The sequence below is a fragment of the Copidosoma floridanum genome, unplaced genomic scaffold, assembly GCF_036245765.1.
Source record: "Copidosoma floridanum isolate Cflo_tuat_1 unplaced genomic scaffold, Cflo_Japanese_pri ptg000006l, whole genome shotgun sequence".
Lineage (NCBI taxonomy): Eukaryota > Metazoa > Arthropoda > Insecta > Hymenoptera > Encyrtidae > Copidosoma > Copidosoma floridanum.
In genome coordinates, this window is record NW_028321883.1 from 24,389,176 (window position 1) to 24,414,468 (window position 25,293).

At 46.3% G+C, this 25,293-nt stretch overlaps 1 protein-coding gene across 2 annotated transcripts in view; it reads left to right on the forward strand.

The window, feature by feature from the left end:
- LOC106640241 (uncharacterized) overlaps positions 1–25,293 on the forward strand; it is a 60,929-nt gene that overhangs the window by 25,085 nt on the left and 10,551 nt on the right. For both annotated transcript variants that reach the window (XM_089598362.1, XM_014354196.2), the window contains one exon: positions 24,174–24,308. In XM_089598362.1, coding sequence (XP_089454488.1) covers positions 24,174–24,308 — 135 coding nt within the window. The remainder of the gene's footprint in view (positions 1–24,173; positions 24,309–25,293) is intronic.

Sequence of the window (25,293 nt, forward strand, 5' to 3'; positions counted from 1 at the left end):
ACCCATCGATCATTCCCCAAAGACGGGCAATTCACTCGACGTTTTGATTGTACGACCGGAATATGTACGTGCCGTCCCACCGCAGGTGTGGGGTACGCTTAGCCGGAAAATCTTCCGAAAAACCTCATCGGATGAAGGAAAAACCATAAGCCGACGCCAAAAGTTTCCTCCTGTTTATCGAGCGACCGCATCGGCGTGTAGGGGGGAGAAAACGACGCAGAAAAAAAAGAAACGAGGCTTAAGCTCTTGCGCGCGCGTGAAAATCGAATCGACGCCTGCACGAGCGGGGAAAAGCTGAGCCGAGAGAGAGAGGGATAGATCGATATGCCACGGGGAGCGGTGAGGATGGGGGATATGTATATACCCATATACACCAGTAGAGTATGGAAGAAGTAGGGATGGGGGGAAGCGTATGTATACATCCTTCTTTTTTCCCAGGATACTTAAGGGAAGGGAAGACCCAGCTGGCTCCGTATCATTGGTCGCGATCTCGCAGCCCCTCGGCAAATCAAGGACCAATCCCCGTTCGTCGCTCAAGGGGTTTGCGAAAATTTTCACGGGTACACCGGGGGGAGATCCGATTTCACTTCTCTCTCCCTTTGTGCCTCCATTGTCTATTGTGTATACCTATGTACGCCATCTAATGCCACACGGCAGCCCCTAGTCAGCCAGGATGAGGATGGTGGTGGGTACTGGTTGTAATGGCCGGGGGGTAAGCTTTGTTCGGGACTATCTAACAACGCATGTGCTGTATAAACCCATGTACTAGGTGGGGGACGATTGCTGCAAAAGCGGGTTTTTTTCGATAAAAAAAAAATCAACGAATCGACTACTGTGTCAATACACGTACACCGCTTTTCCTTAAACACACACATATTGCGCCACGCGATAAAACCTTTCTCCGTCCGACGGCGGAGTCCATAGGTATATCTGGACGTGGAATCAAGAGAAATAGCCCCGCTGACCGCTCGGGACCTTTGAGAAGAAAGTTACGGGGAGATTCGTGCTCGCGACGGCAAAACGTCCCCCAGGGGTGGAGGAAAACAAGCCCGAGCCAATCGAAGGGGATGAATCGTTCATAAATCTTGAGCGGTGCTATATAATATTATAGTCCCGTACATGAATTCACTCGCGAATAAAGTAAAAGCGAGCCTTTATTAGATAGGCGAGAGGAGCTTCCATGCAAGGAAAAACGAGGAAGGAAAGAATAAGGGCCGTGCAGGGCGTGTAAAGCGCACGGCGCCGGCCCGAGAACAATAAATCAAATTGGCGTGAAAATCAATTGCAAGACACCAGCCACCAGCAGGTATATATATTGTACGGTGCTCGCGTGCTCGTTATTTTTCCTTTGCTCTCTGTGCACCGTTGTTTCGGCGAGGGGGGGGGGGGGTGAAAGCTCGCCTCCAGGGGAGCGGGCTAAAGTCAATACGCGACTCACGCTTGCGCGCAACCCGAGGGACGCGCGCATGCTCGCTGGATTTTCCTCTAGGGAGGGGGAGGGGTGAAAGCTCGGTGGGTATGTACTCCTCCCCTATATATGGCGCCTCCGACTACTCGAGGAGCTTTCCTCCCACGAAGGGATGAACTCGCGTCTACGGGGGTCGAGCTGGGAAATGCTCTCATTGTTTGAAACGAAACGTGGATTGTATACGTGGAAAATTGAAGGGGCCGGAGGATGTATAGCGGTACTTTTCTCCTCCGTTCGTATGATTCGCTACTATTAAGTACCGGGGGGAACCAACAATTTTGGGGGCTGAGCTCGATGTATGGGCTTTTTAGTTATTCGTACATTAACGAAACTTCCTTTGAGTGGGTAGTTTCTCTGCGAGCGACGAACAAAGGGCGCCCAGGAGTAAAAAAGAAAAGAAACGCCCTTCCGACGAAGTAAGCGCACCTCAGCCGCGTCACACGGGAGAAAATGGCGGATATAGGCAGCGTGCAAACGTGTACACGCGCCGTCTTTGTCGTTAGGGGGGGAGGGCAGACTGGCGTCGCGTCGCGTCGGCTATCGATTAATTTATACCGCGGGGCTATCGCTAATTAGTCACGAGTTGCCGAGCTGAACATATACACACGGGCATGCACACGTATACATGTACATAATAATATACCTATATAAACGCGGAGGACGAGTTTCAGCGCAAGCGCGCGAGCTCTCTTTAACAGCATATTGTATACGTATACAGGCGTGTTAGTGTGGGTCAAGTCCTGAGAGCGCAAAGTGCGTGTGTCCTCTCTGCAACGACGAGGATACATCGACTAGCATTGACCAAGAGCACATCTTACGTATCGCTAATATATTTATTATCACTTAATTAACATCGCTAATTAATAGTATACCTGCCCAGAGTTCATGATCGTGTTGCATGTGCTTGCAAGTTTCGAGGTGGTGTCTTATAATTTACAATATGTACCCACGCGTTTATAATTAGATAAAAAAAACCACACACTTACGTGTTAACTGCTGTACAACTCGTTATCACCTGGATCATAGTTGTGTCCGCTTTGGTGATGGCTTCGATCTGAAAAATAATTTAAAATAATGTTAACTATACGACAGTAGTTGTAAAGGTGAAAAAAAAAAAAAAAAAAAAAAAAAAAAAAAGAAAGGTTCAGAAATCACGTGTGCATGTGGACGAGATAAGAAATTATCGAGTGCACAAGTCAGCCGGTCGATCGGACGGTTCCAGTGACTCGCGTATAATGCCAATTACGCATACCCGATTAGAGCCGCGACATATGTAGGTATTCGCGATGGTATGGGTCGCGAAGGATAAATGGAGTATATATAGGCACATAAGAAAGAGAACAGGGACGGGGGAGAGAATATGGGCTTGCTTTAAACGCTCGGCATCGTATATAGGGGAGAAGGGGCCCACCGGCATTACTCTTGTACACTCTTTTTATATATACCTATCCTCCCTACACTCACTGCGTGTATATTGTACCACGCATCGCTGCAGCATCTCAAAACGGCGCGCACGCGCGACGCAGCCAATTTAATGGGGCCCCCGCGAGTAAATGACAATAATAATAATAATAATAATAATAGTAACGCAGTCGAGCCTCGTGCTCTGGCTAACTTGTTTGCTTTCGCAGTATTTGGCGTGTAATGTAAGTACACACACCTAATGGCCATTTGTATTGAAATGTAAGTACTTGTATATGTACTTATATACCCTACTGCACTCTTGCACGCGTTTGTTTTCATTATGTATACATGCATCAAAGAGAACAAATGAAAAAAAAAAAAAAAAAACAAAGTCGAGCTATTTCTTTTGCGCTTTTCGCGTACGATCGATATTATTATTGTTCTCGATGACTCTCGACGAAGTCACTTTAGCGAAACATCAACTCCCCGGTGTCGGCCCACGGTGTGGTTTTTTCAACGCGCAAACGCTTTTTTATTTTTTCATCTGGATATGTGGAGCAAGTAATGAAGATTTATGTCGCACGATCCAGCTGAGAGTAAGCCAACAACACACGCAGGCGGTTCGCGTACGTACACATGCACATACCTATATATACGTACAAATGGCGTTTCAACTCGTAAAATACAAATTGACTGTGTTAAAGAACTCGAAACATTTATTATTGGCGTACGTACACATACACACGAGCACACCATATGGAAAAGGGTACACCTACCTACCTACCTATATATATATATATATGCGTATATAAGACCCCTGTTCCCATTAGCATATACTAATATCGCGTGTGCATTGTAACACCATTAAACAGGCGTTGCGAGCCATACACACCCACAAAAACTCCGCGAGGGAGAGATACCATTTCGCTTGTAGGTATCATTGTATCGTATAACGCCACTTTGATCGAGCAAATGAAAAAAAGAGAACACGAGATCAATGGGACTTTGGGGTATTGTATTGGCCAACTTTACCGAACATACATTGCAGTGCCTGGCTGCACCGCGTGAGTCCGTAGCGTAAGGAAATTAAGACCTTTGCCTCTGATTTTATTTCCATCGCGGTGTACAATATAACAATTTATCGCGGAGAAAAGTCCACGTTTTAAGTTTTGTTCGGCGAGTACACTAACGATTTAATCGCTCGCGTTGTATTCCGCTCTTTGCGTTTAAGGCCGGGGTTACCCCTTTTTACTCCACCTCCCGACAGTCTCCAACGATCGAACGAAAATAAAATCGAACGCGAAAATCGGCAGGTAATAAATGCGCGATAAAACCATGTAATTTTCGTAACTGCGTGCGCGCGCGTACATGTATATACATATATATGTAAACACACACGCAGGATACCGTAGCGCTGAGTCAACCTCGAGGCGCTTGGGCCGGCCGGTCAGCACACACGTGCACCTCGTAATCACTTTAATTATGCACGGACGGAGGCTGGCGTATTGTACGAAGATGAAGAAAAAGAAAACAGATTTTTTTTGTTTTTTCCTCGGCGAGAAAATAACGTGATGGTGTAAAAAAAAGTAATCGAAAGCCGTATTTTTCGCTTTTATTGCCGTTTATTGCTGCTGGTCAATCATTATCGGGCTAATCAATTGACACGGAGGTTACACATACACGCGCAGCCTTCTTTGCGAACAAATGGCTGGTTAATGCACATCCGAGCGTGTAATTTTTATCATCACCGTCGCTTCGTATATTTATATGTATAGATACATAATATACGGACCGCGGCATTGTAATTGTTGAGTTACCCGAGTATCTATTTCTGAAAATAATGTTTGTACGCTCATTCCGGATAATAGCTTACGCAATATGCGTGTAACTATACGCGCTTGAGAGGCAAAAGAGAGAAGAAAAAAAACTTTGATCTCGCGATTAAATTAACTAACGACGACTCGATGGATTCATATATGTATATATTCCGAGCAGTGAAAGCTTACACCGTGCGGGTACCGATACAACAAATCGTCCTCGGAGCGTGAAATCGGCAATACTCTAATGACAATTAAAAGTCTTTACCGACGAAAGTTCACAATCACGGTTTCCCTCGGATATGTACGCACGCAAAATCACACTGGCGCTACGTGATATCTCCAACCGCACATACACACCGGAGTTGAGCTAAGAGAGGTAGAGGCTGTCTTTCTAACAAATGGCTTTCTAAATACTTGTATTATCGCTCGAGCAACAACAACCGCAGCGTCAGCGCCAAAGAGTTGGTAGGGCACATATATATGTATATAACACACGTAGCCGCGATCGCGGCGGCGTATCGATCAGTCGTTGATTTATCGTTAATTATTCCCCGGCGCGTGTACGTTCGCGCTGGCAGTGCTCACGGCCGAGTGCACATGTACGCGGTGCCTATAATGTGTATACCCTTCTCCTCTCCAGCAGCTCGTCCGCGTGACTCGTCATCCTTCGCTATATCGAGAAGAAAGTCGCTGATTTGCCGAGAAAATTTTTTTTCTTTTTCACCACCTCCCCCCATACATGGCTGGTAAGTATATACGTGTTATTTTCACGCTGGTTTCGCTCACACCAACTTGTCCTCGATGAAAAATGCACGCGCGACTCTTTTTTTTTTTTTTAATTATTTTTAATTAAAGAACATAAACACTCGATCCCCCTGGTCCTCCCTACTTGCTAATAAGACGTTATAGACAATGAGCATCAGTCCCGGCACACGCATGCATACATTTATGTACGCGCTATTCGTTTCAATTTACCGAATCGCTGCAGTTGTGCTCACCCGAGGGAGCAATGTATGTACAAATCAAGACTGTTTAATTGTTTTTCCCTCGCGCGCTTCTTTTCCCATATCAATCCGGGTTGAATTTTCGCGCTGCCCACAACTATTATATACTCGGGGGTTCACTGGCGCGTTTTCCACGCGAGAGAGCAATTAATGTCGTCGCCGTATACACTAATACTCCTCTGCCGGTTTGCGGTTCGAGAGGCGCGTTAATTTAACAAATTGAATGAGCTTTTCAATATGTATACAAACGCTCCCTTTCCACTTGTGTACACGCGCTGCTCCAGCTCTCGTTCATCGACAGTCTTGTATACACACGCTAATATGCTCGAGACGGCGGCACGAGTGAACAGAAAACAAAACAAAAAAAAAAAAAAAAAGAAAAAGTTGCCTTCCGCGAAACTCGCCGCCGGCGCGATTAATCATTATTGTTCGCTGTGCACTTGTAAACCGCGACGTCGTATATGAACAAATGCATTGTTTGCCCGTAGGATTTTCATGTATTTCGCTCCGTTGTGGATAGCAATCTCGGCTATCGCTCTTTTTTTTTTTTTTTTTTTTCTCTGCGATTATTGCTTATTTACACGTATGTAATGAGCTCTCTGGCGCTGATTGTTAATACGCCGATAATCCAGCAACGGTTTCTCATCGTTTCCATCAACGGGGGGATCACCGGTTACACACTCGCGCGCGTTATCAAACGAACCGGTGATCTGGTCTCGTGTTACCGAAAAAAAAAAAAAAACAATCCTCACAGCAGCAGTAGAAACGGCGGTATTTGCATGAGTTACGCTATCGGCATTACGTGTGTGTGTGTGTATAAAATACAGCCTCTCGGTCTCCCTATATCATCGATAGCACGCGCGCGGTATCACGGTGCAGGCAGGGGAACTATATAGGCTGGCCACCTTGCCCCAATAAGCCGAACAGGATACCAGGCCTACGTAGGTATATATTATAAGTACACCACCTCGCATGCGTACGCGCCGTAAGAGAGAGAGAGTCGGGACGCTGTAGTTGCTGTTGCACAACTTGCTGGTTATACACATGCTCGTATACCGCGTTACATATACTATACGGCAAAGTAACAGAGTCTCCGTAGGTATACAACACAACTCTGTACGTGTACGTTTTATATATACGCGAGTGCGGTACACCTATCGTTGCGAGTAAAGGAGGCCCGAGGCGAGCGAACGAACAAACGAGTGTATAAATATACGTGTATAAGCGAAAGAGGGACCATTTTAAATAGCACACACACACACACACACGCGCATCTACAGATACAATGTGCTGTATAGCGGCAATTTATTGTGATAGGCCGGCATACAAGTATATATACATATACATACCCCGTAACCAAACAATGATGAGAAGATTCTTGGAAATGAAATTGAATTATGCGAGTCGGCTACTTTTTCTTATTTTTATTTTTTCCCCTTCCTCGGCTCCCTCCTTGTAGCGAAAAAGCCACCTTTGGCGTGCCATTGTGTGCGGGGAGAACTCGTTGCGTATTATGGACGTACGCGTCTCTCACCTCTAACATCCACCTGCTTACCCATAATCGAGAGAAGCAAATTTGTCATCCCCCTCAATTTGTCTCCTCTGTACGCGTACGCGATCTTTCACCAGATGAGAAGAAAAAAAAAAAAAAAAAAAAAAAAACGAGGATCAGAGACATATGATGCCGAGTCCCGCTGTTATCGTCGCGCGACACAACTCCATTGTTCCCGGAGGGAAGTATATGTATATAGAACTAAACGCGAAATTTCGAGCCGCGAATAAGTAGGATAGCCACGATCGCTTAATCAACCAAGTGGGTCGCGCGTGCACAGCTCCCGTGTAGGTATATATGGCATGGCCGCAGTTTGTATACAGGTACCTATATTGATACAAAGGACACGCACACGCGAAGGAGAAGGAATCTCGGCATACGGGTAATAATAATGACACGCGCGTCTCGCTAACGTCTCAAGAAATCGGCACTTGTGTATACTCATGCACCGATCCATTTGCGAATTTATGTACACGTATTCCCGAAAAATACGGTGTATATGAAAAAAAAGTAAACGTACAAGCGATGCTCGGGAGATCGGTATGCCGTCGATACTCACAATACCTATAATATACGTAACTATGTGGGAGAGAAGGAGCGAAAGAGCCCCCGTGTATAAGGTAGGTATGTGTATACATCACAATAGTTGGCGCGTGTATATTATAGGTCCGGTCTATGTACGCAGAGATCTGTTGGAGTCTGCAGGGTGCGGCCGTGACTAAAAGCTCACCGGAGCGCACTTCGAACGCGCTCCTCTCCCTCGACTGCACAACGCGTGTGTATATATTTTTTATACGCGCATCGAAGCTATACGTATATGAGAGTCCGCGAGGGGAATAAATCGCTGATTTGCCGCTGGTATAGCCACCGCCACGGCCAATCGGTTCGACCTTTTTTTTTTTTTTTTTTCATGTCCCTCTAATTTATAACGGCGAGGAATTTCTCTGAAAATACAGCAGGTCTACATGAGACGTTTAGCGCGGCGCCGTTGTTTGCAGAATCGGGAAATTCTCGCTACTTATTTGCGTTAATGCATCTGCGGAGCGTCAGGTGTACAGTGATTAGCAGAAATCACGGGACGCTGTTACTCAAACTGCCGCGATAAATTCATCCGATTCTCGATCCCGCCTCCTGATGCTCTGTGTATAAATACACACGCGGCTGATTTGGAAAAAAGAAAAAAAAAAAGAAAATCGACGCGCGCCACGTGCACTCCAACGGGACGCGTAACGCGTAAAACACACACACACATGAGCGCGCGTGGCACGTTTTATAAGAGGATCGGGAGAAAGGATGATGCCATTAACGACTATGGTAATGTAATCCTACGAGGCTCCTCGGAGATATTATGGACTTGACAGGGCGCGCATTACACCGTATCTCTGCCCGGTAGATTGCAGCCTCGACTTATCGCAATTACATACCTCCGCTTTCGTACGTACGTGCCCCCCCCCCCTGTTTTATTGAAGCGTATATAGGTGGTACGCGTGTGTATAATTTAACGCTATTCGGTAGGCATATTGGACGCGATTTTTCCGAGAGTTGGCCAAAATTTGCGGTGGCATCTGTATATAAGTGTGTGCAGCTCCATCGGTGGGGCAAATCGATTACACCAAAGTTTCAATTGGAAGTAAAAGCGGCGCGCGGAGTTTGCGTTTTTGCGGCTCGTGTGTACCGCGCACTTAATAAATTAAAGCCGCGCGGGAGAACCGATCTCCAGCTCAGGGGGGGGGGGGCGAATAAAAAACCAGTTCGGTCGCGGGGAGGATATTATACGCCGAGCGAGTACAAAACGCCCGGCTCGTAATAATAAGTACTTTGCTCGAGTCCGATTGTTTTTTCGTCCCAGCGTAGCAAGTTTTGCCGCCGCCGTTCGCGCACAGCTTCCCACCGGCGAGTTTCCTCCATCGCGTGTCCTTTTTTTTCTCTCCTTCGCTCGCGTGTTTCTTGTTCAGCCCGACTCGGCCCTTTTTCCCCCACCGCGGCTATATTTCAATTTATAATCCGAGCCTCGATATTGTTATTTCCGTCATCCAAACCCTTTTTTGCTCCCACGCCCGTTTTTGTCGCCCCAATTTTGGCCGTCCCCTTCGTTCGCGAGATCTTATCCCTCGTTGTGTGTACCCTCCGTATACGAGTGCTCTTAAGTACGTATAAGCGATCGCCAAAATTTTATCGTAGTGATTTCTCTTCATAGCGATCCAATGTGCTTGCATGGAAAACGCACAATTTTTAGATGGGTTTTCACAACGAGAAGTCACGTGAATCAGAGAATACGGAAATTTAACCCATCAATGTCGGTATAACTAAGCAGGATGTGTATACCCGCGTCCCGGGAGCCATTGAAAGATCCAGCCAAGATTTATGCTTCGGCTTTTGTATAACGCCTTGAATTGTAGATACCCGTGGCCGTGGAAAGCTGCAGCGCAACAATGAGCCGCGGAAAAGAGCCACTCGATTTTTTTTTTTTTTTTTTTTTTTTTATCCGTACAGTATATGGTGCGTTTCTGTTGGATTAAAAAATGGGTCACAGGTGGAAAAAAAAAAAAAAAACAACAAATTGATCCCTCGTGAAAGTCTAGAGTTTTACCAAATACGACAATCAATGGTTGGGTAGATGGAAGCCGAAAAATCAAAAGCATATCAGCCAACGATTTGGCAATATACTCGACAAACCGTTTAATGAATTATTTTACCTCTCGCGAAATTGCGCGACGCGTTCATATGAGCGCGCGGACAAAAATACAAACGTATATAAATAAATAAATAAGCGACGTAACTGTGCGAGTTGAAAGAAAAAAAAAAATATGCATGTACACGAGTGCAGCGCATCGGCTCGTCAGCCTCATAAATCTGTGGAAATTACTTCTTTGAAATGATCCTCGACTGGTGCGCAGCTCCTGGCATCAGCAGCAGGGCATCACCGATGTGTACATCCGCGACTGTGCGACTGCTTCATTAATGCACTTTCAGACCTGAGGATGCCCCTGTGTGTGTGTATATATATATATACGTGCATGCGATTGCTGACGCGCAGCCTCCTATCTCCATACAATCGACGCGAGCGGCGCTTTGCATTTTTATTTACACAAACGCGAGATGAGAGGCAAAAAAGGAGGAGGAGAGAATCAATCGTCGCTCGCCTCGCTCCTATACACGTACACCTATACCAGTTACACCGTGGATTTTTTATACCTTGCGTTTTCGTACATTTGTCCATTTTGCGTTACATAAAGCCTTCCTGCGATGGCGTATGGAAGAATCAACGGATGTGCCTGTAACAATGCCTCGGTGTATAAGCGCGTGCTTTTAAACTACGTGCCGATGGTTGCTTTTTTTCCTCTCTCTTTATCTTCGTTGCTGTACACGTGTATAGGTGTAAATTGAAAAAAAAAAAAAAAAAAATGTCACTCTTTGTGCACAAAAGGAGGTATAGTGTTTTTTGCATCCATTTTATGCGCATAACTTAGATTTCAGTCTTCACGTGTATACATATCATTTAGCAATTATTCCTACCGGTGGTGGTGCCGCTGCTACAGTTGGCCTTTTGATTTATGGGGCTCGTGCGCGGCAACAAATTACACGTACCGGACAAGCGCGCGGAGGGAGAGAGGGACCACACCGCTTTGATTGTGCTTATAAATGCACGGGGAAAAAACGATAATTTCTCAATCAACGCGATCTAACGGGTTTTACGTAAGTGTGTTAATGCACACATAGGCTCGGCCCATTTTTTTTTTTTTTTTGTTTTTTTGTTTTTCCATCTCCCAATTGGTATCGACACATCGATATTATATTTGTTCTACGAAATATCTTTGGATCATCGTGGGGTTAATAAAAACGGGAGGGAGAGCACATAAGGTGCCCATCACCATCATCATCGGACAGAGAGAATCGGACACACAAAGCTACTGCCAATCGCGTGGATACACATATACTAACCATCAGCAGAGCCTATGACACAAAATGATGCGTATGTATTACATAGCGTGATTGAATTAAAACAGGGCTGATTGTCGCTCGTGAAATATCATATCAATTTATTCTATTGTTTATCTAGTGATTTTACACAACTATATCCGGCTGCAAGTACACTTATATATACTTCGGAGATCCCGACTCGCGAGCGAAAAGCAAGTTATACATGTATACCCATTATATACAGCTACCTGTGCAGGAGAATCGTAAAAATCTATTATCGCCAAGCTTTAACTTGTACGTGTATTGGGGGGGGGGGAATCGCGTACGTTAGGTATATTAGCGGCTAGTTCGCGTTAGTCAAGCACATAAATATAGGTGCATATATATATACTATCAATAGTCGTTGCGGAGCAAGAGACGCTTTACTGTTATTGTCACCCGCTCTGGTATATTTTAACCTTGGCTCGTGTATGGACATCGCGCGTGTATCGGTATAAATAAATCCAAGTGCAGGCCCGAGCAATCGAGGAAAACGGTAAACGTTCCGGGACCGCGGTAGAGCTAATCATCTCGATAATTACCGGAGGGATAACTCACGTGTATCACCGGTGTATAAGTGTGTGTATATATATATGTAAGGTTTTTGGCGCTGCGGTAACACATCCCATTACTTATTGTGTATATAATTATACACCGAGTCGCGACCCACGCGTAAGGTATACGCGCCAAGGCGCGCAAACAATATTTATCGGTCCGGCTCGGATTTACATGGTAAACTGCGTCAAAACACTCGATCTCGCCAATGTCGAGTCTCACCTTTTTTTCTTTTCCATCCTCTCGGCGTGTATACGTGTGTCGAATAAAAAAATATAAATAAAAGAATACACACAAGCAGCCAGCCATGTACAGGACTGAAAAATTCCTCGCTCGCTCCCGCGAGCTGGCGCGTTATTACTCTTGTACTCGCAGGAGCAGAAAAAGGGGGGGGGGAGGAGGAGGCAAGTGTAAAATAAAATAAAAGAAAAGAAAAAAGTATGCCGAGGAGCTGCTGCAGCAGAGTGAGAAAGAAAGGGACGACTCTGAACGGTATTTGCGCGTGGGCAGTGAATCACTTGAGCGAGGATGCAAGCACCCTGCGGCTCTCTGCTGCTGCTCGCCTCCTCTTGGAAAAAAAAAAAAAAAGAAAAAAAAAAAAAGGAGAAACAGCGCGCCCAGCAACCAGCACACCTACATACACCTTCAATGGAATATAAATAAAATTTATTCACGGCTACCGAAACCCACGGGCCCCTCTGCACCATCCTCTTTCTCACCTTTTTTTTTTTTTTTTTTCCCCCCTTGGCTATATTCTCTCTATTCTCTTAGGGCGTGAGGTTGTATCACCCCCCCCCCCCCCCGGACGACGACACTCGCCGGCTTTTGTCAGCTCCTCTCCATAATGTCGACTCAATAATATTCCCTCTGTATGGCCATATAATGCAGTGGAAGATGATTTGTAGCCTAGGCTATACGTATAGGTGACGCCTTCCTGTGTATACACTCGTGTGCCGATTAACGTATTTATATACACGCACCCGGAGCCCCGTGACTTTTCAATTAGTCGGCGGCTTTTTTTCTTTCTTTCTTCTCCCACCGGCTGTACATGTGGAGCCCGCGGAATGTAGACGTCAAACCAGCGCACACGTGTTCCGTGGCGTGATATCACACGATTTTTAAATAAATAAATATACGCGTCTATACTCGTCCGACAGGTCGATTTGGCATTTTTTCCTCTCCCGAGTCTGAATTACGAGGAGCTCCGTGCAAGTCCTTCCATCCGCGGGATTGATCGATTGGCTTTGGTTGCAACGTCGTTAAGAGGCCCACAATTTTTATTACCTCGAATCCACCGACCCGAAAGTATAATTGTAACTAAAAAAAAAAAAAAAAAAAAAAAACAAAACCATGGGTATTTTGTGTACATATATATTATACCTTCGGATTGTCGTGCGTGCCGTCATTCGCATCAATTACCCATTGATTAGCAGGTGAATAAACCACACGTCCAGCTCGCGGTCCAGCCTGACAGTATGGCACCGTCGATAGTTGGTGCAGCCGATATCAAGCGCGTATAACGGTATGGGTTTATACATACACACGAACCGGGAGGGTACGTATACAATACACATATGTGTTATACCTATACACGCGCGGTGCCTCCGAGCTGTCGATAAATCCGGCGCGTGCGCTCGCGTACACCTCCATGGCAACTCGCTAGCAATGCCTTGTAGTTACCCTCCGCACTATATTATAATATAGGCTTACACACACACACACATGCAACACATGGGGGACCTGCAGCTGTGGCATGCGCGTGTCACGCGTGGAATTTTTGCGCCCAAGTGTATACAGCACTCCCTCACGGAGGCTGTAAATCGCAGGAAAGGTGTTATTTGGCTTCGGGATGATTTATATTTATATAAATATATATGCCGTGCGTGGCCGAGGGTAGGGGTAAGATTATTTGGATTATTACGGCACGAGCGCGAATACCTATGTGCGGGTCACGGAAGAAGAGCCATCGCCAAGGGTATGTACTTATAATGTATACAAAGTGAAATGTGCGGTTTTAGTCGCTGCTTTACACGGGGGCACCAACTATACGCTGTAGCCGTCAATGTGGATCGATCATTTTTACACTCGTGGCTCTTACAAAGATAAATATATCTCACTCATTTGGATGGGGGGGGGGTATATCGGTAATGAATCCTCGAGAACAAATGGCGAGTTCTCACGAGGCGGTTGTACGGGGCGTCGTGCTTAAGGGATCAGCCTCGGACGTGTACCTATGAAAAAACAACGAGGTATCATCAGTAGCATCGGAGCAAGGGCCGAGAAAAAGCGATCGAGGCAAAAAAAAATCGGGGGAGAGCCAGGGCTCGCCTTGTATATGTGTGTGTATATATATATAGGACTCCTGTCGCGCGCTCACTCTCCTGATCCACCTGAGGAAGGAGTATATTATATAGCAGTAGAGAAAGAGAGGAGCAATACAAGGTTGTCGCCGCAGCAGCTCTCTCTCTCTTGCCTTGCTTTCTTTGTTCGATTTCTCCGATGCTGGGCCTCTCTCGGGTCCCTCCCTGCTTGCAGAAGAAGCTGCTGAACACGAGAGAACATTGCTCGCAATTTAAATAAATTCACCCCGGGCCCACCTCCTCCCCTTACTCCTTTTGGTTCTTGTTGTTGTTGCTGCTACAGAGTTCGCACGCTTCCAACCGTCGCCTCGCCTCTTCCTCCCTCCCTTTCTCCATTATCATCATTCAAATCCTCATATTTTCTCGCGTATCTATATACCTATACGCTGTGTATAAATACCGCCTCTTTACCCCTACCTTCGTGTATGTATACCGTGAAATAACTTTGGGAGCCGATATACACTCGAGGCTATTGAATACGCACGCGGTTACGAGCCGTGTTTCATTTTTATCATCCCTCGTACATCATATGTATATGCACTACTGTCCAGTTTACCAGTTAAGAGAAACAGTTGTTACATTCGAATGTGTTTTTTTTTTTTTTTTTTTCCTTTTAATAAAGATACGTACCTCGGCTGTGAAATAATTTAGTTTTCATTTGTATGGTCCCTTTATTGCGCGCATCGATGACCTCCAACGTATGTATAATTGGACGAATAAAAGTCCCGGAATGTTAGCATCGAGTTTAACCTATACCTTAAAACTCTGATGTGTAAACGGAAAAAAAATAAAAAATCCCGGGTTCCCCCTTGAAAATTCGTAGCGTTTAATTAGAGGAGCGAGCAGTAAAACCACCCCGCAGCGCGACGTCTCGGAGAGGGACACCTGTTTGCGAAGTGAAAAAAAAAAAGAATATCCCAATTAGTGCTCACGCAACTCTCGCTACCATCGACGCTCCTTATGTTAGGGGGGAGGGGCTGAAAAATAAAAACAGCGGATAATGTATGCGTATGCATGGATGAAAAAAAAACAAAAAAAAACTAGAAGAGCAGCGTCGAGCGGGAGGAAGAAAGTCAAACAGTGTAATGGCAGAGGGAGCAATTTCCGGTAGCCGTCGTCGATCACCTTGGTGCACATAAGATCATCGTATAGGTGTGCCGAGCTCGAGAGTCTTTAACGGTCGAGTGACACGGATGTAGCCCATCGTTGTACACGGTCGGGCCGCTCTAACAACGCTGTTTATCATATAGATTGGAGTGCCGCCGCTGTCTCTGCTCCCTTTTTTTTTAATTTTCGCTCCATCGCCTCGCGGTGCCCTGCAAACTGCTACATGCGATGGCCGATTTCGCGAGACGCGCGTGCCCGTTTATATATGTATACGCGAGCTGCTGTCGATCTCCCTCCTTCCGAAATAAATATGGATCAACTCGTACGCGATAGACACTTTTCCCACTACCGCGTTCCTCCTCTGTCTTCAGTTTTTTTTTTTTTTTTTTTTTTTCACTTTTGAAATATTAATCGTAGATCGTACTTTTACCATCGGTTTCGCAAGTGCGTATACACAAGCGCAAACTCAACAGACGATTGAATTCGGAAAGATATACGCACGTGTACCAAAAGTTATTTTACAACGCTATTTGATTACCTGGGTACCTGTTTGGGATTACGTAACGCTATATATGTATAACCGTCGAGGTCAGTGGGCAGCTAAAAAAACCGCACATGTCTGCGTGTACGCAAGTATACGGAGAGGAAAATAAGCGGAGAGCCATTTGCGATTTTTGTGAATCAATCGGTATAATTGTATACAGGTACAACATTGTCCTTTGCATGAAGTTGTCCGCGCCGAGCATCGATGCTCCACACACACGCGTACATAATATTCAAACATACTGGTATACCTGAACAAGGGGATTCGTATATGTATAGCATGAGGTGGAAGGACAAAATGAAAAAATAAAAAAAAAAGAAGAACAAGCGAGAAGGATATAGTGTGGGGCCTTAGATGATATGTATAACCCATGCGCCGGTGCGCACCGAGCTATACGGTGTGTTAGGAATGTGGTACCACGGCTTGTCACGGTCACAAACACAAGCGCGCGTGCCCGCCCGTATGGTTCTGCTGACACACGATCGGCTTCACTTGTGTATAATATATTATATATGTATACGCGCGACGAGCAAAAAGATCGGTATATATGTTACACACGTTTATAGGTATATATACGGATGTACATACACAGTGGACGCGTGTACGCGTATATAGTTGGGGTGGGTGCACGCGACTGTGTGACGTATGTACGTATATAATTGCGCGTTTATTTATGTATCGATCCTTGCAGGGCCCGTCATCGATGCAAATCTTTTCGTTGCGGACGCTGTCGCGGTGAAAAGCCGAGATAAGAGGAACGAATAGCTCGCGGGACATTTCTCCGCGGAGTCCACGGCCCTAATTTACATCGCCTCCTCGGGCGCAACACCCGTGCCATTCGTATACTCGTTTTTCGCACTCGCACCTACGCGTGCAACATCACCTGTGTCTAGTCGGTATACTGTGGAAGTAAATGTCGAGTCGCGCGCTTTCGATTGTCCTTGGGACAAATAATGCGCAAAAGTTCGGAGGTAACCGTTATACTTTGGGTCTCACGAGAGTATAGGTACATGTTTATTGGAAAGTTGTGGTGGTCCATTCGTACATCATGTACAAACTCCATGTGTACGTATACAAGGGGATCCATTACAATGGACAAAACGAGCGTCGTGTAACTGACTCGCGTGAAGAAAAAAAAAAAAAAAAAAAAAAAAAAAAAGAAATGATTACACCTATCAAAAAGTCACGCCTACACGTATACGTACGTATATACACGCGGATTGAAAGAGAAGGCAATTTTTTATTCCTTCATCCTCGTCCCGTATCCATCGAAAGTCAATTAAAAATATTTCGTCCGCGGAGCATGACTCGCGCGATTTCGCCGATAACGAAAGAGCTCGTCCATATATACTGGTGCCCCGGTGCGCGTGTATAGTAACGATATATATAGGTGATGGTGTGTCCGAAAGGCAGGCGTATAGAATCATCATAAACAGCCAAATTGTTAATCTCTCAATGGTACACCGTCCCTCCTCCTCGGCTCTCGGCAATTTGTACAAAGGCACCACAGTCAAGTGTACCCGTGTGTATACATGTAGTCCCCTTGATCGCCGGCAAAAAGCCGCGAGCGGGGCAAGGGCTCCTAGTCACGATTTAGCCAAGGATACGCGCTTGTGCCTATATTATACCCGGAGATATTTATCTCGGCCTTGCTCGCGTAAATGCTCGTTTACACGGCGCTCGGTGCAGCATCGGAGCTTCCCCCCTCCGGGACCTCACTGCAAAATTAAAGCTCCCGCGGAAAATCCTCATTATAATGATGATGATGCTCGGTGGTTCGACCTCAGTGGTTCTCGAGTCGCCGGGTGAATAACAAACGACCGCCTCGAGACTGGACGAGCTCGCTCCATCGTTTATATATACATACGTGCTCTTTTCCGTGTGTGTGTGTATAATATGTACACGCGAGGGCAGATGATAATTTTACCCCGCGTACAAGTCTCGGATGAATGTCGCTAAGAGTTTCCCGGAGGCGCCGAAAGGACGTGATCGGCACGCGACTCTGGGCTACACACCCGTGCATAAATGTACATACATCGTACAAGCGCACAATCTCTCGTTTTTATTTATCAGAGAACTTGTTTTTTACGTATACACCCATGTTACACGGATATTATAGGCGCGCTTTTATAATGGCCGGCGTAACAAGCCGGGGCACGCGGCGATTCGAGGAAAAGCCCGCGGAGTTATGATTCGATTCACGTGCGGGGTATATGGTGGTGGTGGTTGTGGTGGTTAGTAGTCGCGATCGCGGGAGATAAGAGGGCGAGGGAGAGGAGCGATCGGCGAACAATCGGACCGGCTCCTATATACGTATATGTACGTGTTGTATTCATGGCGATCGAATCGATTAAGTGCCCCCTCCTCACCGCATCTTCTTTATCGAGAGTCATTGCGAGTAATTAATAACCGAGACGCTCTGTACGTATGTATATATACATATATCGTTCTTGCCAGCAATGCTGTATTTGTCGCGCTCGGCATGTCGCATCATTTATTTATTTTGTTACCTTTTTTTTTCTTTTTCTTACAGAATCGAGCCATTTGAAATTGTGCCCTCCTTCCAACGACTCATCCTCGTTACAGTTGTACACTTGTTTGTTGTATCTACTCACGCGTATACGTACATATGAATCGTACGAAAAGTAACAAAAATCTGGATACATATAATACATCGATTGTCGAGTCCTTGTTTACCTATACACCTATTATATAGTTCTCGCTTCCAAAAGCTTATAAAATAATAATTTCACGAGTCCGGCACGCGTTGCCTCGTTACGTGTTACAAGTATACCCGCGACGACAACGACTATACATGTAACCCAACGCAACGTGCTGTATACCTATACAGTGGCGGACCGCCATTGCGAAATCGTACATACGGACACGGCCAGTTTATAATTTTACATCGAACGAGCTCTTTGACGTGTATAAGTATACATAAACGCGGTTACGTTCAGCACCAACAGCAAGCAGAAAAGAATACTTACATGTAGAGGAGAGAACGGCAATGAGAGAGCAAGAACAGCACACGTGTGTGTATATGGCCGAGATCGTATTTATGTAATGCCTCTTCAGCTCATACAGCTACGGGCTACTAATGACTACTCCTCCTTTGTACACCGGCGCAAAAAGTATACGCTCTTCTTGTAATATATATGTATACCATTCTCGGCGTATATTTATACATACCGCAGGTAGTCACCCTACGACCGTATACGCCTCTTGATTTTTTTTTTTCCCCTCTCTTTCGTTTAATCGAGCGGATTGTACAAATGTACACGCGCTCGGTGAATCCGTTTTATTTTTCTTTTCGGGCGCGCGAGCGAGCATTGTTCCGTACCAATAAAACAGTCAGCCCGAGATAGAGCATCTCCAAAGGAGCCGATTTTGCACGAAGCCGTGGTTTGTTATACGTACACCTGTATTGGATCGGTGGGGTGCCCGTAATAAGCTGCTGCGTATATACGTAAAAGTGCACTTGCAGGGGGTCGATCGTCCGTCGTTTCGTCAACTCATCGTCTCTCTATGTATACCAGCTTGCCGAATTGCAATATGTAGATGGGTTGTTGTTAATCGAATTTTTCATCCTGTCACGAAAATTCACGGCCACACAAAAATTTTTCCTTCTGCCAAGAGGCTTTATCTTCATTGATTTCCATGACAAATGTACATCATATGTGGTTTTCACGCGTAGGTATACATCCAACAATATAAAGTGATACGGACGACAGCAACGACAGCGATAAAAATCGCGTAATGAAGATTTGAAAGAAAGGGATGGTGCAGGGGGTCAAAAAAAAAAAAAAAAAAAAAGACAAAGCATTCGCACGTGTGTCCCGACGACCAGACGATTCGTTTGAAAAATGACGCGGCGGGCAGTATCGCTCGTAACACACGATGTTCGAGGCCGAGAGTGTAGGGAAAAAGGGTATATACACACCGTCTCGTACGGGTATCGTCCCCGCGATGATAACTCAATTCGCTTCCGAGGCTCTCCTGCAACGCGCAAAAGAGATAAATATGGACACGAGAGCGAGCCGGTACAGGTATACGGTGTACGCAGGAGGACCTTGAGCGATTTTTCAATGTTAATTGCCGCGCGCGCGTGCGCTTATCGACGTTGATTTCGCACATCAGGTGGTGCAAGAGCGAGCGAGAAGGTCTTATTAATTCATCCCCCCGAGAGCGAGCGCCAAACTGCGAATCGCGGATGTGCACGTATATGGAGCCTCCTGTGGTATTGCACATAATATATATATTATTTTTAGCCCATCGAGAGATGAATTGCAACTCTTTCGCGTTTATTGATAATAATATGCACATGGTAGTGCAGGTATAACTGTATCCGTGATTTAGTTGCTCATGTGCATACACCTATTCTTATAATACCGAGCAAACAGCCATACCGTGGCATCTTCCAACGCGTGTCTCTCTTTTTTTTTTTTTTTTGTTTTTGTTTTTTTTCATCCTCTGTCATTGAACGGTGTGCTTAATCTTCGTTAGCTTATTAATCGACTCGAATCGAGCTTGTATTATAATAACAAGAAAAAGACGATAATAACAATAATCCCCGGGGGAAGGGGGAGTTTTCAATTTTCAAAAGCCGTGAGCCGAGCAGACAGCCGGGGAATGCCTATCGCGTGTATATATTATATACATATGTATGTGTATTATACCTGCACGTAATCCGCTCGCCTCGCGATACATCCACATGTATGTATATCCGTAATGCATATATACACGCATATACGAAACAGCAGGACCAAAAGAGGAGCAGAATTAATATAAGAGCTTCCTCGCGAAGCAGTAGGTATATTATATATACATGCATGCTCGGAAGCGCTGCCGTAGTTTGCGACGAAATAAATGTAAAAAGATTGCCAAGGAGAAGGAGGAGGTGGAGGTATAGAGGCAGAAGCTGCGCGCAGCGGGTGTTGCTGCTGTTGCTCGGCAAAACGACGAGAGACACGAGAGAGAGAGAGGGGCCTGTGAGAACTTGAGAAATGTCATATCCGTCAGTGTTCGGGGATCTGCCTCCGAGAGTAGCCAACCGGTTTGCGACTATGTTATCCAGACTCATTGGTGTTTGCTGTATTGTACGTGTGTGTACGCCTCTTCTCTTACATATATGTATATAATCTTCCCACTTGGCAATATACAGTATTGTCCTTCGCACACAGAAACGCGTGACTACATGTACATGTAACCATATATATATTAACGCAGGTGTGTGTGTGTGTGTGTGTGTGTGAGTGCACGAGCCGATTTGCATAATAAATTGCCGGTCTCACGCTCGGAGCCTCCTTCGCCTCCACCTCCGCCGCGGCTCTTCGTGGTAAAACAACGAGGCTGAATCGGTGTTGGCTCTGACGGAACAGCGACGAACCTCTCCTCCTCCTCTTTCATTTTCCGTGTTGGCCGATGTGGGGTTGTACAGGGAACGGATGCCAGCAAAAGTGGGCCACTCTCGGCTCCTCAAAACACACATAGTTACAGCGACCCCTTCCCAAAGAATTTTTCGTCCGATCGGTTCAATCGCTATACGCAAACGTTCCCACAAACGCACCATCGATAATCAACGGCAATAAAAAGAGGAAGGATAAAAAAACCAAACTTATACAACGCGAGTCAAGTATACAGCGCGAAACGAGCAGCGTATGTATAGGTGCTACTAACGTAATATGCCGGCCGCAACCAGCGCGGGCTAACGTCGTTAAGACACGAAAAAGCAAAGGTGGGGCCTTCCCGCCGTATATATATATATGCACGTCTTAGAAGAGAGAAAAGGGTCGGGTCGGAGGCGCGAGAATCTTCTCTAGCGGCGAAAAGGGAGATCTAGAGCAGATAGGAGCTTCCCGAGGCGGGTGAGGCGACTCCCGGCGTATTGATTCCCAGCGCCCCCCTCCCGCCACCTTTTCGCCTTGGCCCGCCTCGAGCTCGTGCTGACTATCTGCTACCGGCCGATAAGATCCGGCCGATAGGGCACGATTATGTATATATGCGCTCCCGCGCGTACGGGGGCACAAGGGCTCTTTTTCCATACCCTCGACGTAAACACTAGAGCCGCCCTCTGTTAAAAGACAATTAATTTGACAGCCGTAACAACAATGACGTTTTTTTTTTTTTTTTTTTTCGGGTCTCTTGTCACTCTTCGGCGCGTCGTTACGCGGAAGGTGCTCGATATATATATCCCGTCAAAATAGATTCTCATCAATAGAGCTGAACTTACGGGTATACACGAGTCCAAATAATGGGGAGTTTTTATGTATATCTCGAGGGCTATTTTATCGCAATTTACAGCCGTGCGTACGAGGGAAAACACGTGAGCTCGTGCCAGCGGGGTGTCGCACGTACAAAAACTCGAGCGATTTTTCGGGCTCTCTTCTTCTTTTTTTACTCTTGCCTGACGCTCGACGGCTAGTTTGGAGGAAAAAAAAAAAAAAAAAAAAAAAGAGAGAGAGAAAAAGAAGAAGAGGATCCAGAGGGAAAAAAGTATCGTGGCGGTGAGCACAAAAAGCCCCGTAATTTTTCCGTCGTCCGACAACTGTCGCGCCGAGGGAAATTTCAATAAATTCGCCAGTGTACACGCGGTATCTGCCGGACAAGGGCAGGTATACGGGGAGAAGGACACGAGGAGCATCAAACGAAAGCCGTATAGAGCCTCGCTCCGTGTCATCTAGCTTTTCTTTTCTCTACCTTCGCTTTTCTTTCGAGGGGCAAGAGAAAAGAGGGCCAGGGGGTTAAGTGGTTCTCGAGAGAGAGAGAAAAAAAAAAAAAAAAAAAAAAAAAAAGAGGATGGCCCCATTATGCGATGATTTTCGTCTTCGGCACTTTTGTCACGGTGCGCCGCCCACCAAAAGGGAATATACACACATCACATTATACACACACGCGTTTATACCAAAGAGAAAAATAGAGTGCGCACACGAGCGCTCGATCGGGCGGATTATCCAATCGGCGCGTAATTATTGGTCGCGCGGGCCGCCCATACTACCCGATGGATAACATTAAAGCCGCGCGAGTGTTATGCAAGTGGATTTCAAAAGCCTCTCCTCGAGTCGTCGATTGTTCGCCCCGTGAATTTCGTATTGATTTTTCAAACGAGGGAATCATTATACGTTTATCGATGCCATTATTTACTCGGATCGATTTTTCATTGGTTCATACACATAGGCAGGCGCACAATGGCAAAAACCAACGAGTCCGAGCGCATAATATTGTGTTACACGCAAACATCATTACGAGCTGAAACGAGTGTAGTATAAATCACTCTCTTCCCTCGTTTGTTGCGTTAAATGTTTGATGTATATACCCACGAGATCTCCCGAGTCGATGGAAAAAGGACGGCGCTCGGGCGGCGCTCCTAATGCCCCTTTGGGATAATAGAGCTTTTTAGTTGAGTGTTTGGCCCTCGAGAGAGAAAAGGGTGGGTCGGTAGAGATGACGCACAGGTGTCGGGGAGCGGCGGTAGCGCGTTGTAGTGCCCCCCCCCCCCGATCACTTGGCCCGAAAGAAAAGAGGCCCCTCTCCTGTCGAGAACGGTACACAGACGCACACGCCCTCGACTCCTTTCTCGAAGGATTAAGTCGAGCGCGACGCGCCGGCCTCTCTTCTTCCTCAAATTCTCCCTCCCCCACTCCCTCACCTCCTTCGCTGTCGATCCATTTGTCACTCGCGCGCTCGGACCTTTGGGCCCCCGTAAATCATACACTGCTTACAGGACTCCGTTCGATGATCTCGTGGCACCTCTATTATATAGCGCACGCATTCGTAAAAATAGTCACTTTCTCACACGATAGTCGAGAGATTTTATAAATATAAATAGGCACCCGCAACTCCTTTAACCTCTCGTGCCGCACGAGATAAGTGCAATACATTATTCCCTTCTCTGTACTCGCGCGCTGAGAAACGGATTAAAGGTAGGCGTGTCCCTGCGTCATTCATTTACCATTCAAACGAACCTTTTTCTTTTATTTCTCGAGCGGTTGCGATAAAAAGAGCACACCGCTCGACAATGGCTCCTATATATATATGTTTACACATACGTGCAATGTTGTATACACGAGCCATATATTATATACATGTACAAAGCGCAACAGCGTAAAACAAACATATTCGCAGGAATCAATTTATGTGTTGGTACCCACTTATGCATGCCTATATCCGTAGAGCAGGCGAAAGCGTGTTGTGCTCCATTTTTCATCCTACCCCCACGATTCGATTGTCCGATGGACAATTAAAAAAATCAGCAGCAGCGAGGAGACGTATGTAAATCTAATATGACTGAAAAAAAAAAAAAAAAAAAAAATCCTCGATGCAAAAACAAAGTACGAAGAGTACACACGCACATAAGAGAAGTTTCTCACGAGCCTTGTTCCCAATTTTTGAATTTGCAGTCACTCCAGAGCGCGGCGAGGCGGGCCGGGACGAGCTGCGCGAACTGCAAGACGGCTACCACGACGCTTTGGCGGAGGAACCAGGCGGGCGAGCCGGTCTGCAACGCCTGCGGTCTCTACTACAAACTTCACAACGTAAGTACCCGACGCGAGATAAACAAAAACAAACAAAAAAAAAAACTCCAATCTCTTTCTCTATATATATTGTGTACGCCATTCGTTGGAATCAATATTTTTCGTAGCGCCGATCACGCGAGCGTCATACACCCGTGGCTTGTGCGACATCGTTTGAACATAAAACACGTGTCAAAGCCACGTCCCTCGAGTGCGACGCAAAAAATCACGCGCTCCCCGAACCGCATGGGTAAAAAGACGCATGGCAAAAACAATGAGTCCACATTCGGTCGCACGAGAAACTCGAGCCTCCTCGTCTCGATGGCTCCTCCTCGTGCGCGCCGAGTATATATACAGAGATGGTGACGCGTATCTCCTCGGGCAGTAGTAACTTTCCCATAATTGACGGGGTGGCAGCGACGCATCGGCAATTAGGAGCAGTATACGTACTCGTGGGGAAGAGAGGGTAGTTGTTTTTTCGCCCGACCCCCCCTCAGGAAAGTCGGAGCGTGATCAACCGCGTGTGACACAGGAAGTCCTCCGGAAGGAGCCCTTTCTCTCGGCGCACGGGAGAGATTGGGTGCGAGACTCCCTGCGATCCATCGCAAAGCCGATACATCACGGAAGGAAAAACGAAAGTGTGCCCAGCACGTCGACGTTTACGGGGTTGATAAATTTTTTGCGCTTCCCCCCACCTCCTGGAAGGGGGGGGGGAGAGACAGTAGGTATAACGTATAGCGGACACAGCGGAAAAAACGTAAGAGATCGGAGCAAGGGAGGAGGAGGAGGAGGAGTCGCGACAATGGGAAGCGATCTGTACCCGCGTTCGACGGCAATCCGATATTTTCGCTCGCGAATGCGCTCGGCCCCCTCTTCCCGGAGCGTCCCCAATTGGCCGGCTAAGAGAGAGAGATTCCGCGCTCGAGTGCCCTCATTATTAACCCCGGAGGAGGGCCGTCTTTGTCATCCGAGGCGCTCTCCCCTTGTGTACGCGAACAACTGGCGC